The sequence below is a fragment of the Lutra lutra genome, chromosome 1 (genome assembly GCF_902655055.1).
Source record: "Lutra lutra chromosome 1, mLutLut1.2, whole genome shotgun sequence".
NCBI classification, from domain to species: domain Eukaryota; kingdom Metazoa; phylum Chordata; class Mammalia; order Carnivora; family Mustelidae; genus Lutra; species Lutra lutra.
Genome location: NC_062278.1, coordinates 120,510,405 through 120,524,898, shown reverse-complemented (window position 1 = coordinate 120,524,898; position 14,494 = coordinate 120,510,405). Strand labels below are relative to the sequence as shown.

Here is a 14,494-nt window from a genome sequence, read left to right as displayed (position 1 = left end):
CCCCGCTACTGAGTCAGCCATGAATAATGTAGAAGACAACAACACACTTGCATTCAAGCGCAAGATCAAACAGGCTATGAGAAAGCTCTAGGACATGGAGGTGGCCACTCTGATCAGGTCCAATGGAGACAGGAAAGCATGTGATCGATGGGCTCCTGGCTATAATGCTTGGGATGGTGCGGAGAAAATCAGGATCGCCTAAAGGGAAGTCCAGGTGGCTAAATCTAATTTTTTTCATTGAAAACAAAACAAAACAAAAGAAGGGTACTTTTGACACCTAAAGCCAGGTAAGTTTAAGAAAGATTAGTTTTCTTTCTTTTTTTTTTTTAAAGATTTTATTTATTTTGAGAGAGCGAGCGAGCATGGTGTGAGCAGGGGAAAGGGCAAAGGGAGAGGGAGAAAGAATCTATAGTAGGCTCTGAGCTGAGCTCAGGGCCCGATCCCTCAATCCTGAGACCATGACCTGAACCAAGGTCAAAGTTCGACCTTTAACTGACCGAGTCACCCCAGGCACCCTGTGGATTAGTTTTCTTCAGAGCAGAATTGGAGAGGCACTGTAAACCAGTTCAACAAATTAAGAAAGAAGTCCTGTAATATTTTTCAAGAACCCAAAGATGTTCATATCCATTTAGCCTAGTAATTTTTCTTCTAGAAATTTAGCCTTAGGAAACAATATGAGTAAAGAAAAAGAAATGTGGAAGTAAAATTAAAATCTATGTTTTTAAACTGTGGTTCTAGCAAACTTAAAGACCGAACTTCTACCTGATAAACTTTTTATCATTTAAAAAGACAGTTATAGAAAAAAAAAAAGATGGTTATGAAGATGATACAACTAATACAAAAGAGATCACTGTTTCAGATTCATTTCATGGTGCACTGAACACATACATCTTAATTTCACTTTCTACTGAAATCCATTAAAATTATATTAAATGTATTTTATACAAAGACAAACCTGAAGATACCAGGGAAGTAGAAAAAGCAATAAAAACTTCTTTTTTAAAGAGAGTGCACACAAGCTGGTGCGGGGGGGAAAGAGTGGGAGAATCATAAGCAGGCTCCACACTCAGTGCAGAGCCCAGTGTGGGGCTCAATCTCATGACCCTGAGATCATGATCTGAGCCCAAATCAAGAGTCAGATGCCTAACCAACTGAGCCACCCAGGTGCCCCCGAAAGCAACATTCTGGGAGGTAACTAGAAAGCTGACTCTTGTACAGTAGTTTGCAGATTCCAGAGAGGGCTCAGGAACTGACAGCATCAGGTACCTCTGGATCTGGGGGTTTACAGGAATGCTAAAATGATGACTGAGTGGAATCTGTGTGCAGAGCAACTGAATCCTTAAATCCCCTCCACACTTCTGGTAACCGCCCCTCTTGCACCCCAGCCAAGTTCTGGAGGTTTTGTCTCCGAAGAGTGAAACAAGGCAGCTTATTCTCTAGTTCGGGGAACATCAGGGGCTTCCAAGAGAATGGATACCATACTGGTAACAGGTATGAAGTAACTCTACATGAAATAAACATTAGATGCTAAGATCCTCCCCCACCTTACTCTCTTCTCTTCCACCGCTCCTAGTTGCTTTGCCCACCAAGCAGGAGATCAGAAATCCTTCTGGGGTATTTCACCAACTGGAGAGGGAAAATCTAATGATACTAACACCAGGTTCCCCCAACAAATCCAGATTACTTGTCCTGAGAAGCACAGGCTCCACCCATATGTTCGAAAGTTAAAGTCAGGTTTTTAGTTTCCCTACACTTAAACGTGAGCAGAAATCCAAGAAATATCAGATCTCTGAGAAAATCCCTAAATAGGATTACAAAGACCAAAATACAAAAGATTAAAAAAATTTTTTTTGGGGGGGGAACCCTTAAAAATAAAGATAATTAATATCTTCAGACTTGAGACAATATTAGATATATGAAACAAATATGCTTTTTGAAAAACAAAATTCAGGAAACTTTTAAAACATGGTAACAAAAATTAAAAATCAAGAGAAGGCTCAGAAGATAAAATTGTGAGAAAATCTCTCCACACATAGAAGAGAGAGAGAGAAATGAAATGAAAAATTAGAGGACCAGAGCAGGGAGTCCAATGACCATGAAATAAAGATTTCAGAGAGAAGAGGAAAAAACACTGGAGACAAAGTCATCAGTGAAAAAATTCAAGAAAATTTCAGAGAACCAAATTATGGCTGTCCTGCTGCAAAGGCCCACCGAGTGCCCAGAGATAATTTCAGACTTCAGGGGACAAAGGACAGATTCCAAATTTTAGAGAAAAACAAACAAACAAAAGAATTCACAAACAGAAGATGATGAACGGGAATGACATCAGTCTTTTCACCAGAATGCTGTAGCAAGGAACCAATATTCTAAAGGAAAAATTAACTGCAAGTTAGAAATTCTATCCAAACTAGCAATCAAACATGAGGACAAAATAAAGATACTTCAAGCACACATTTTCACATTTTGCCTCCCACAGATCTTTCTCAGAGGTTAAAGGACGATGTGCTCCACTGAAATGAGAGGAAACCAGAAAGAAGAAAAGAATACAGGAGACGGATCTAGCACAAAAGGACAATGAAAGGACATCCCAGGAAGAAAGCTGTAGAGCAGACACAAGGAAACTGGTCAAGATCAGTGATGTGATTCAAGAGACAGATGTATGGAAGACTGTCATCCATGCCCTCCATGCTGCCACTGTTACCGTCTTTTGAAATCTGAGGACAGAATGCTCAAGGGAAACTGGTCCCATCTGCATCTGTATTTGGCTGGTGGTGGGCATCTGTGGAAATGCCAACTCTCCTTTCCATGCTCTGCTGTTTGGGCTGGCTGAAGACATTCATTTCACCCAAAGACATGCTCTGGCTTCAGTCTACTGCTGAGTGCTGGGAAGTTAGGTCACAGTTTGCTCAGCTGAAAACACTGAGCAGATTCTTCCCTCTGTCCGCATTCCTGCTGAATGGCCAGAAACTGGCTCACACCAAATGCTCTAACTTTATGAGCCATGTATTTCACAAAATTTAGAATTTTGCCTTCTCATGTCTTCAGAAAGGACTCTTCTAAACTTCCTCAATAATTTATAAGATGCTAAAGCCAGGGACTCTGTTTAGCTTATCTTCTCCTAGGAGGTTTCTTCTATGAACGGCAACAGAGCCCTTCCCTTATACAGCTAAACTTGTGCTGGCTATTCACTTTTTCCTAAATTAAATAACATTGTTATGGGGGTGGTAAAACCATTAAAAAAAAAAAAAAGTAGGGCTCTATCTAGGTAGGTAGTAGGTTAGATCTAGGAAACACAGGGGACTACAACCGGGAGGGGACCTCAGAGCACATCCTTCTGGCAACGTTCCAAGACCTGATAGGTGAGGACACCTTTTACCATTGTTCTTGAAACTGTTCATACACACAGAAGACTGTGTGTAATATATTTCACAAAGAAAGAATGTTAACTGAAAAAAGAAAATGTACAGAACTGGAAATAAACTACATTATATGAAGAAAGATTAGAAGGAATTCTCAAAACTTGTGTGGTTAGGATAATGAAATCGTAGGAGATTTTTTCCTTTATTTCCTCAAACTTTCTGTGAACTGTATAATTATACTGAATCCATAATATTATTTAAAAAGGAACAAAATGAACAGTTATTACTTTTTCACAACACACAGGCTGGGACCACGGTTACCTTTCTTGCTGCTGTAGTTCCAGCACCTAGCACAGTGTCTGGAATATAAGAGGGGCTCAAAAAATATCTGTTCTAGAAAAGAAGGTAGATGTGACTGCAGTTTAGTCACCAGATTTCTAAATGTTGCTCAAAAAATACCATTCTTTTTAACGTTATGTGAATGTTCATAATTCATGGTTGGTTAAAGTTAATGATTTTATATATAAATACTATATATGTATTTACATCTTTAACAAGAACAAATGTCGGGAAGCTGTATTATATATAGTTATCATGCCTAGAGAAAGCTTTACCATCTAGCTTACTATCATAGCACATTCTTTTCACATGTTCTTATGCCTCATAAACCCCTATACTGTTTTTATGTCTCATAAACCTAAATCTACTAAAGGACAACAAACACCAGAATAACCAAACAAACCTTTAATACCATTATTCATTTTAACTGATTTTACAGCTAACAGTCTTTTCTGAACCACTAATATTGAAAATATTTGTAGAACAGAAATGACACCCAGTTGAAATATTAAGGTTAGATAAAACAGGAAAGGTTAATGGGTTTCTTTAATAATTCCTAAAATGTCTATTTCTTAGTAGGCTTTTAATTCAATCCATTTTCTTTTAAACTCCCCTGTAATCACTGCAAGTCTAAGTAAAGAAAGAAATGCGTTTTGATTTTGAGATGCTCCAAAGTAAATGTTAACGGCAAAATGCTTTCTATTTAAGTTAGGTTTTACTTAAGTCACTTTCACTCCCTTCACTGACATCAAAACCCTTAATTTGAAATATACGTCCTTATGTCAATTCTGAAATTCCTCATTAATGCCAAGTATACATAATCCCATACTAGTAATATCTGACATACATAGGTTTTGAACCTAATTTCCTTTTCAAATTAACACCATAGATTGACTGCTAGAATAAATGAAGATGCACTAATTAGATAGCCTGGAACTGGAAAAGACTGACGTAAAATTAAAAACTATAGACTAGTGTTTCTCAAACTTTAATGTACATATGAACACATGGGGATCTTATTAAAATACAGATCTGGTCCTCTAAGTTGGGGGTTGGGGGCTGAGACTCTGAACTTCTAGCAAGTTCTCCAGCAATGGTGACGCTACTAGTCTTCAGACAACAAATAGTCTTCAACAAATAAAACTGTAAGATATTTAAAGTGATTTGATGTATGTGTACACTGTAAAAGAATTCCCATATCTAGTTAATTCAGACCACACTTTTAAAGTAAACAAGGCAACAGACCAGAGGATTGCAAAGTATGGCCTTTGGGGAAAATCTGGCCTCTGTTTTTATAAATAGTATTTCGTTGGAACACAGCCATACCCAGTCCAACATATTATCTATGGCCGCTTTCATACTATAAAGGCAAAGCTGAGTAGTTCCAACAGAGACCTGTGTGTAATATTATCTGTCCCTTTACAGAAAATGTTTGCTGGCCTCTGTTACTGATAACACCCAAAATATACGATACAACATGGGAAGAGTAAAGTAGACCTGTCAAAGTCTTTCATGATTTTCTGGGATTATATCCTTTCCTTTAGATTCTCCAGTTCTGTATACTAAATGACCTCTTTTATTTGTACAGAAACAAGATTACAGGTGTTTACTTGCCATGTGACTTCCTGCTGCACAAGATAACTGTCAAATTTTTTATCAAATAAGAAATGTTGATCAAGAGACTCAGAAACCAGGGGCACCTGGCTGCCTCAGTTCCTGGATCTTGGGGCTGTTAAGTTCGAGCCTCCATGCAGGCAGAGAGATTACTTAATAAAATCTTTAAAAAATGAGAGAGATTAAGAAACCAATTCATAAAGAATAAAAAGACCTGACAATATTAATAATAACAGGTCATCCTGACTTACTGATCACCATAGCCAATTATCCCGTTACTTACTCTCGTTAAATCCATGCCCAGCTTCAGCTGTGACAAGAGATGCAGGATGACACTACGTTGCTCTTCCACAGCTCCTAGGTCATCCTCCTTGTTGTCACATGTATCCTCTACCTCATCATCTGCACTGATTTCTTCAGGTTCCTTGAAGTCAAACAAAGCAAAAGTCTAGTGTTATAAGTGCTTATTAATACCCATTAAGAATAAAAGTTTCTTTTCTCTCAGTTTCTTTGTTCAAGAAGACTCTTGTGTTTTATTTTCAATACAGAAATTGGATTAAACAGCAAGCTTTGCAAACAGATAGGACAGACTTCGTTGCTAAATAAAGGACAGATTTCACAGCCACATTAAATAAAAGAAGAAGAAAAGTACAAACAGCAGACTTGAAGACATTTATACTGGGCCTAAGTGAATCTGGGTATGAGCAAAAAAAATCTTTTTAAAAATATAACTTCCATCAGTTGGCCATGAAACAGATTTCCTTCAATGAGTCCATTATCATTTACACTGAACATACTGTGGTTCTGTCATAAAAATAATAAATAAAATACATATATTTTGTAAACATGGGATTTTTCAAAAAGAGTGAAGTGTCTCATCTGAATCTCAGGCTTTGAGGATTGGCCACCTGCTTGGGGACACCACGAACACCTGTAATTTAAGTTGAAGATGCTTTGGGAATAAAATATTTGCCCCCCCCTTTAAAAGATTTTACTTACTTATTTCAGAGAGAGAGAGAGAGAGCGCGCGAGACAGGGAGGAGCAGAGGGAGAGGGACAGACAGACTCTTGCTGAGCAGGGAGCCCGATGCGGTGCTCAATCTCAGGACCCTGGGATCATGACCTGAGCCGAAGGCAGACGCTTAACCAATTAAGCCACCCAGGTGCCCCAATGTTTGCCCTTTTTAAAAGCTTAAACTAGGGACACCTGGGTGGTTTAGTTGGTTAAGCAGCTGCCTGTGGCTCAGGTCATGATCTCAGGGTCCTTGGATCTAGCCCCGAATCAGGCCGGGGAGCCTGCTTCTCCCTCTGCCTCCCACTCTCCCTACTTGGGTTCACTCTCTCTGACAAATAAATAAATAAAATCTTAAAAAAATATAAAGCTAAAATTATACAAGTAGAATTTGTTTTTTTTTTTTGACAGAGAGATCACAAGCAGGCAGAGAGGCAGGCAGAGAGAGGAGGAGGAAGCAGGCTCCCCGAGAGAGCAGAGAGCCCGATGCGGGGCTCGATCCCAGGACTCCGAGATCATGACCTGAGCCGAAGGCAGCGGCTTAACCCACTGAGCCACCCAGGCGCCCCTACAAGTAGAATTTGTAAAAGTGACTGTACATATCAAGTCTAACTACTATAATCTATATTTTGATATCCACTCATTCCTGGAGAGGTCTGGAAAAAACCACAGGGTTGAAGAGAATTCCAGGTGCAGGTATGGAAACCCTACGCTTGCTTATGCCATCTTAATGCCACAAAAAGGTTCTCTGCACAGCTCTTTAATTAATCAATAAAACAACTTCTTGAAAAAGTGAAGTGTTTAACCGTCATTTCAACAGCGTCTTAGTTCCAGATAATTGGTTAAGAGAAATTTCTTGTTTCTATTTAAATAATTTTAAGTAACAGTTTCAAATTCCAAGATTCTGTAGAATCTTATATTCACCTCTCATGTGTATGTGGGGGAGGGGGGTCGTGTCCCACCTGTCAGTGGTACCTCTTTTTTAACCTTTATGCAAGAGAGCATTAGTACAGTAGACTTAGGATTTTTAAAAGGAAATGATTTTGTCTCTGACTTTTGATTTTCTCTTCACACAATTAAATTCTATCAAATAAGAAGCCCATCTGTTCTCTGCAGCTAGGCAAAAACCATTCCTAATCAGGCATAAAATCAAGAATGTAATGTTCTCAAATATTAAAAATATTAAAAACAAAATATGAAACACATTAAAAGTAATGCGTTCATGCTCGTTCTTTTGTCTTTTTCTCCTTTTCTCTCTTCTGTTTTACCAAGGAAACTACTATGCACAAATTCTCATAATTTAATTAATGGTCTAGCTCATTTCCTCATGTTAAGACCATACAGACAACTACTGTTTATGTACTTCAGAATTACTTCTGTTTTTACAACCTGAAGGAGAGACCCCAAAGGCTTTCTAAATCCCCCTTTTCAAAGGCTAGGAAGTCTGTCAAGAAGTACTTCCTGTTGTGTACTCTAAATCAGTTGTATAATATAGTCTAATAAAGTTTAATTGTACTTGTGACTGTTTATTCACTATACAATGGGGAAAAGTTGAACATCCTCCTCTCTACATATGGATACCAAATATAATAATTACTCATTTGAGAAATGTTGAGAAAAGCCCTATTAGGTCTTGATTAAATAATGTTCTCTAACCCTCTGAAGAGATACTATTACATACAGAGTCAGAACCTGGGACACAGATTAGTAATGCAAATATAACCTTAACATTACTACTTAACACAAAGTTTACTTTGTACTTTGGAATTCCTCTAATGGAAATAATATTAAAGAAATAAAACACAGGGGGAGCCTGGGTGGCTCAGTTGGTTGGGCAGCTGCCTTCAGCTCAGGTCATGGTTCCAGGGTCCTGGCATTGAGCTCCGCTTCAGGTTCCCTGCTTAGCAGAGAGCCTACTTCTCTTTCTCCTTATGCCTGCCGCTCTGTGAACTTGTGCTCTCTCTCTGTCAGACAAATAAATAAAATCTTAAAAAAAAGAAAAAGAAAAAGAAAACCTAATCTGGTAGAAAAAAATATTTAGGAGTACAGTTCTTGTTTTTTTTTTTTAATAAAAAGTCTTGTTGTTTATTGGAATAGAAAAAAGAGGAATTCTATTAATTACTGATTCTAAATCTTGGTGTAAACAGAAGAACTTGGAAGCTCTCCTTTCTTATCAAAATGTCTCTTCTTAGAGGTCATCATCCCTTTCCGAAAGAAAAGCTTAAGGTAGGGCGCCTGGGTGGCTCAGTGGGTTAAGCCGCTGCCTTCGGCTCAGGTCATGATCTCAGGGTCCTGGGATCGAGGCCCGCATCGGGCTCTCTGCTCAGCAGGGAGCCTGCTTCCCTCTCTCTCTCTCTGCCTGCCTCTCCGTCTACTTGTGATCTCTCTCTGTCAAATAAATAAATAAAATCTTTAAAAAAAAAAAAAAAAAAAAGCTTAAGGTAAAAGCATTACCACAATTCAAATGAATGTGCATGAATGTTTAATAGCCCTATAAACCCAGAATGGTTAGCAGACAGTGACAAGAGCTGTTGAGTTGCTGGGAATTTATAATATATGGACACTGCATGGCAAAGCAAAACCCCAGTATTCCACCAAATTCATACTAACCTCATCTTTGTCCTTCTGATTTCTGACTTGAGCACAAAGGAACTGTGGGCTTCCTTCTAGCCTTACTAGGATTTACTTTTTCCATCACCTGGCAACAAAATCTCCCCTACTAGGTATCTGTCTCCAGCTTGCATTAACACTCATATTTCAAGAAGGCATGTGTGGTATTTTTAGAAAATCCAGGTCTATTCTGATATGCCTGAGTGTAGTGTTTTTGTAATTAAAAATAGTACCTGTGCATTTCTTTCTTTCTACTTACACTCAGTGATATATCTGGTCTACTCACTATTTCAAGATTTAGAGGGCACCTGGGTGGCTCATTCAGTTAAGTGTCTGCCTTCGGCTCAGGTCATGATCCCAGGAGTTCCGGGATCAAGTCCCACATGGGGCTCCCCGCTCTGCTAGAAATCTGCATCTCCCTCTGACACTGCCCACCTCATATTTTCCCTCTCAAATAAATAAGTAAATAATTTGGAAATATAACAGTGTTCTTCCCCTTCCCATCTCTGTGTCCCACCTTTAACTTACATCTCTCTAACCCCCAACATCCTTTGTATTCTCATTGAGAAGAGTGAAGATGTTCAAGTGTGTAACTTACAGTTTGTAACTTTCACTTGCAAATTGCATCTCTTATCCTGATCACTCTCTAAAACTTTGGTTTCATTATTTCTAATTGTTTTTTAAAAAAGATTTTATTTATGTATTTGACAGAGAGAGAGAGAGATCACAAGTAGGCAGAGAGGCAGGCAGAGAGAATAGAGGGGGAAGCAGGCTCCCCACTGAGCAGAGAACCCAACATGGGGCTCGATCCCAGGACCCCGAGACCACGACCTGAGCCGAAGGCAGAGGCCCAACCCATTGTAAACATGAGTCATGTTTACAATCATATATCATCCTCTCAACATAAAATTCAGCATGTTCAGGGGCTCCTGGCTGGCTCAGTTGGCATAGCATCTCTTAATCTTGGGATTGTGAGTTTGAACTCCACACTGGGTAGGAAGATTACTTTAAAATACAATCTTTAAAAAGTAAACATGTTGGGGCACCTGGGTGGCTCAGTCTTAAGTGAATGCCTTCAGCTCAGGTCATGATCCCAGGTTCCTGGGACAAACCCCACATCGGGCTCCCTGCTTGGCGGGAGGCCTGCTTTCCCTCTCCTACTCCCCCTGCTTGTGTTCCTGCTATCGCTCTCTCTCTCTGTCAAATAAATAAATAAAATCTTTTAAAAGAAGTCAACACGTTCATAAACCATATCAAATCTTTTCTCTCAAAAGGCTCTTTCCTCCTAATTTTCCTAACTTTGTAACTGGCACCACAATTTTACCTAGTCATTTAGGTTCACAAACTTGGTAATTATCTTTCATCCAACCCTACAACCAATCACAAGTCCAACTGATTTTCATTTGAAATGCATATTACCTATTCATTTGTCTTCATTTCTACCTCCATAGCCTTCTATCGACACTTCAATTCTAGGTCATATCATACACCAATCTTCTTAATCATACCCCATGCTCATGATTTTATCATCTATTACATAAGATTAAATTCTTCTGTATGATTTTATGTTCCTTGGAGGCACAGTTTACGTTGCATTTTATGAGCAGTGGCTCCAGGGATTATCACTCCCCGGAGAATGCAGCATGAATGGACATCTGGATTTGTAAAATCCAATTACCCTATGATAATTTTGCATAATCCAGGTGCTCTGCTATATTCACTTTATGTTCATAACAATCTTATAAGCCATTATTATCCCTGCTTTACAGATGAGAAAATTGAAACTAAGTGGCTAATTATTGGTCCACATGTTAGTAAATGACAGGACCCGGGTTCAAAACCATCAGGCAAGTTTTCACAATAAGCCTTCATATCCCTGCTCCTACTATTCCTCCATCGACATTATCCTACTACTCTTCTTCTCTTCAAATCCTGTCTTCTTTCAAAGCCTGATTCCAATTTCCACTTTCTCTCCAAAGCATTCTTCTTCCACTCTACTCAATACATCTTTCTGTTCTTTTCTGAATGCCATATCCCAACAGCCTAAACCATGTCAATGAAGATGAAAAAAAAAAAAACTACTTCAAGTTATCCTCTCATTGTCTCCAGGTATATGTAATTGTGACTCCAGGAAGATCAGTAAGTCTCTCTAGTGAAAGAACTATGTCTTCAAGTTTTTGTGTCTCCTTTAATTCCTAACATTGGACTTCTCATACACTGGACACCTTAATAAATACTGTTTGACTCTAGAAATGAGCTGGTCAAAAAGTTACAGGAAAAAAAAAATCATTTAGTATTTTTTTTTTCTTCTCTCCTATCCATACTGCTGCCATTGTCTGCCTCATTAAGCCGAGGTCTTGGCCAGTTTTGGAATTCTCAGTGTCACGTACTTCTTCTTCTTTTTCTTCCTACTTTCTTTTTTTTTTTTTTTAAAGATTTATTTATTTACCTGGGGGGCAGAGAGGGAGAGAGAAAATCTCAAGTAGACTCCCGGCTAAGCACAAAACCCAGCAGGGGACTTGATCTCATGACCCTGAGATCATGACCTGAGATGAAATCAAGAGTCAGATGTTCAACCGACTAAGTCATGCAGGCGCCTCCATGTACTTTTAAGAAGTAATTTGCTGGGGCGCCTGGGTGGCTCAGTGGGTTAAAGCCTCTGCCTTCAGCTCAGGTCATGATCCCAGGATCCTGGGATCTCTCTGCTCAGCAGGGAGCCTGCTTCCTCCTCTCTCTCTGGGCCGGCCTCTCTGCCTACTTGTGATCTCTGTCAAATGAATAAATAAAGTCTTTAAAAAAAAAAAAAAAAAAAGGAAGTAATTTGCTAATGGGACACCTGGGTGGCTTAGTAGGTTAAGTGTCTGCCTTCAGCTCAGGTCATGATCCCAGGGTCCTGGGATCAAGCCCCGGATTGGGCTTCCTGCTCAGTGGGGAGTCTGACAGTCCCTTTCTCTCTGCCCCTCCCCCTGCTTATGCGTGTGTTCTCTCTCAAATAAATAAAATCTTAAAAAAAAAAAAAAGAAGTAATCTGCTAATATATAAATAACCATAAGCTGTGCATTATTACTCTTGACTCAGTAATTCTACTTGGGACTATAACCTAAAGAAATAATCCAAATTAAGAGGAGAAAAAAAAAACCACAGTAAACAAGATGACATAGTGTTATTTATAGTAACAGAAAATAACAAAGAGCCTAGATATTTAATAGCTTACTTCAACATTTAGAGTTTTAATTATATGGGCCAGACATAATGCTTATAAGAAGTATCGAGTAAAAAGAGCTTAAAATAAAACTATCTATGTAATTATGATTATCATTAAAAAGTAACACAAAAGGCAAAAGATCAATGATTTTTTACAGTGGTGGAACTATGACTAGTACAAGACATTCTTTAGCTTCTGAGAAATGTGGAATAAATAATACTACAAAAATATTATAAAACCCTGAGACCATGCTAATTGGGGTAACACACACACACAAAAAAACTGGTTTGGGAAAGAACTTAAAAAAGACTTAATAGTAAATTTTTAAACTTGTAAATTTAATAGTAAGTATCTAATAATGTTAAGATTTAAGAAGAAATGTAAGAGAAATACTGTGCAAATAATCTTGTATTAGGTAAGCTAACTCTCTAGAAAAATAAAAATGTGCAAACTGCAACTTTTCAATAGTTTTATCAAGCAAAAGTGAGACCAAACTAAAAAAGGCACATAACTTAACCTGCAAAACACAACATGTACAAGTATTACACAGCAGATCTCTTCTAAACCAAGTACTGTTTAAATAAAAAAATCAATTTCTAGAGTCTCAAGAATGTCGTGCTGGTGTTAGGATGACTAGCATGCCCTGACAACGAAAAGAGAACTGAACCTTTTTATTGAGTCCTAGTTTTTTACATCAAAACCGTATTTTCACATTACCGTACCCTTGCTAATGGTCCAGATTCTTCAACACACTGCTCTTCGGGGACTGCCACTGGTTTACTTTGCTCAGTTGCAAAAGGCTGGTCAGCTCCATTTTTATAGTGGTTTGATAAAGGTATCTTTGGTTCTAACCACTCGATTGTCGTTCCTGATGAAGTAAGAGAAAACTTTCGCTGAAACTTGCTCATAATCTGGAAAGTTCAGCAGATGTGGATTTTATTAAACAATTTTGTTTTGAGCCCACAAGACTAAAAGCAGTTCAACCTGCTAAGAGACTCTGTAAAGCAGCCACTTGTATCTCATTAGCATGAGCACCATGATTGGGTATTTTACAACACAGCAACTTGCAACTTGAAATCAGATACCTTTAAAAAAAAAATCAACCCTGAATGGGACTGAACGTCTTCTGGGAAATCTGTAAATCATAATGAATTCCTGCCCTGAATAGCTGATTTGCTACCCTTTCTGTAAAAAACACTCCCTCTCCCTAATGATAAAAAAATATGCAATTAGGCTTTAGGGAGTCAGAATTACAGAAGGAGCCTGGGATTTTGAAAGGGTAAAATCTTCATTTTGGGACTGACCCTTATTCTCAGTAGCAATTTTCTAACCATTCAAGATGGATACCTTGATCTAACGTAAGTATTGCAAATACAAGTCCCTTCCTCTTGTTTTTTAATCCAATAAAGAAGTCCATATACTTTTAAACTGAAAGGCTTTTCTACTGAATAAATAATAGCTGACCTAGAGAGAGAAGTGGTCACATTTAGAGACCTGTCATCTTCTCAGTTAATGACTCAAATGTCTCTTATTACTCTCAACTAGTTTAACAAAGTGGATTCTATGCCTAATCAATAATGGAAAATGTTCCATTTGATTTCAGAGGCTGATCTAGGTTTCACAGAAGCTTGATTATTACAGTACTACAATAAGGGATGCTCAGACTAGTACAGCAAAAATTACAAAGAGTAGGATATTTACTCGGTCTATACTGAAATGCCAGACTTCAGTGCAGGAGTAAATTACTAAGCACCTACCAGGCTACCAGAGCCTCCTGCCTTGCCACTCAGGCCAGTCTCTCAGGAAATGCCCTGGGGAGGTTCAAGAGGCCAGTTTCAAAATTCCAAAGAAATGAAAATGTTTTGCTCCTACCTTAAAATGTTTAACTCTTAAGAGAGATCTGTTTTGAGAGACTGCTCAATTGACTGGAAACCACAACACTCTTTTTTTTTTTTTTAAAGATTTTATTTATTTGAGAGAAAGAGAGACAGAGATAGCAAGAGAGAGCATAAGCAGGGAGGAGAGGGAGAAGCAGGCTCCCCCCTGAGCAGGGAGCCTGATGCGGGACTCGATCCCAGGACCCTGAGATCATGACCTGAGCTGAAGGCAGATGCTTAACCAACTGCACCACCCAGGCATCCCCACAACACTCTTTATCAAACCAATCATCTGGTCTCTCAGGACCCCTCTAAATCAATGATCCTTGGATGACACACAATTAAGACCTTATGGGACCGAACACTAATTTAAACTTTGATTTCATCTTGTGTCATCTCAAAATTTCAGTGAAAAGGTAACTCAGTTTTTCTTTTCACAGTTATATTTTTATTCTCAAGTGACTACAAATAAATTTCT

The 14,494-nt window shown here is 38.5% G+C and overlaps 1 protein-coding gene across 1 annotated transcript in view; it reads right to left on the bottom strand.

The window, feature by feature from the left end:
• OSBPL11 (oxysterol binding protein like 11) overlaps positions 1–14,494 on the bottom strand; it is a 99,282-nt gene that overhangs the window by 27,817 nt on the left and 56,971 nt on the right. The window contains exons 8-9 of the mRNA XM_047734746.1: positions 12,862–13,007; positions 5,596–5,736 (exon numbers count right to left, since the gene is read on the bottom strand). Coding sequence (XP_047590702.1) covers positions 5,596–5,736; positions 12,862–13,007 — 287 coding nt within the window. The remainder of the gene's footprint in view (positions 1–5,595; positions 5,737–12,861; positions 13,008–14,494) is intronic.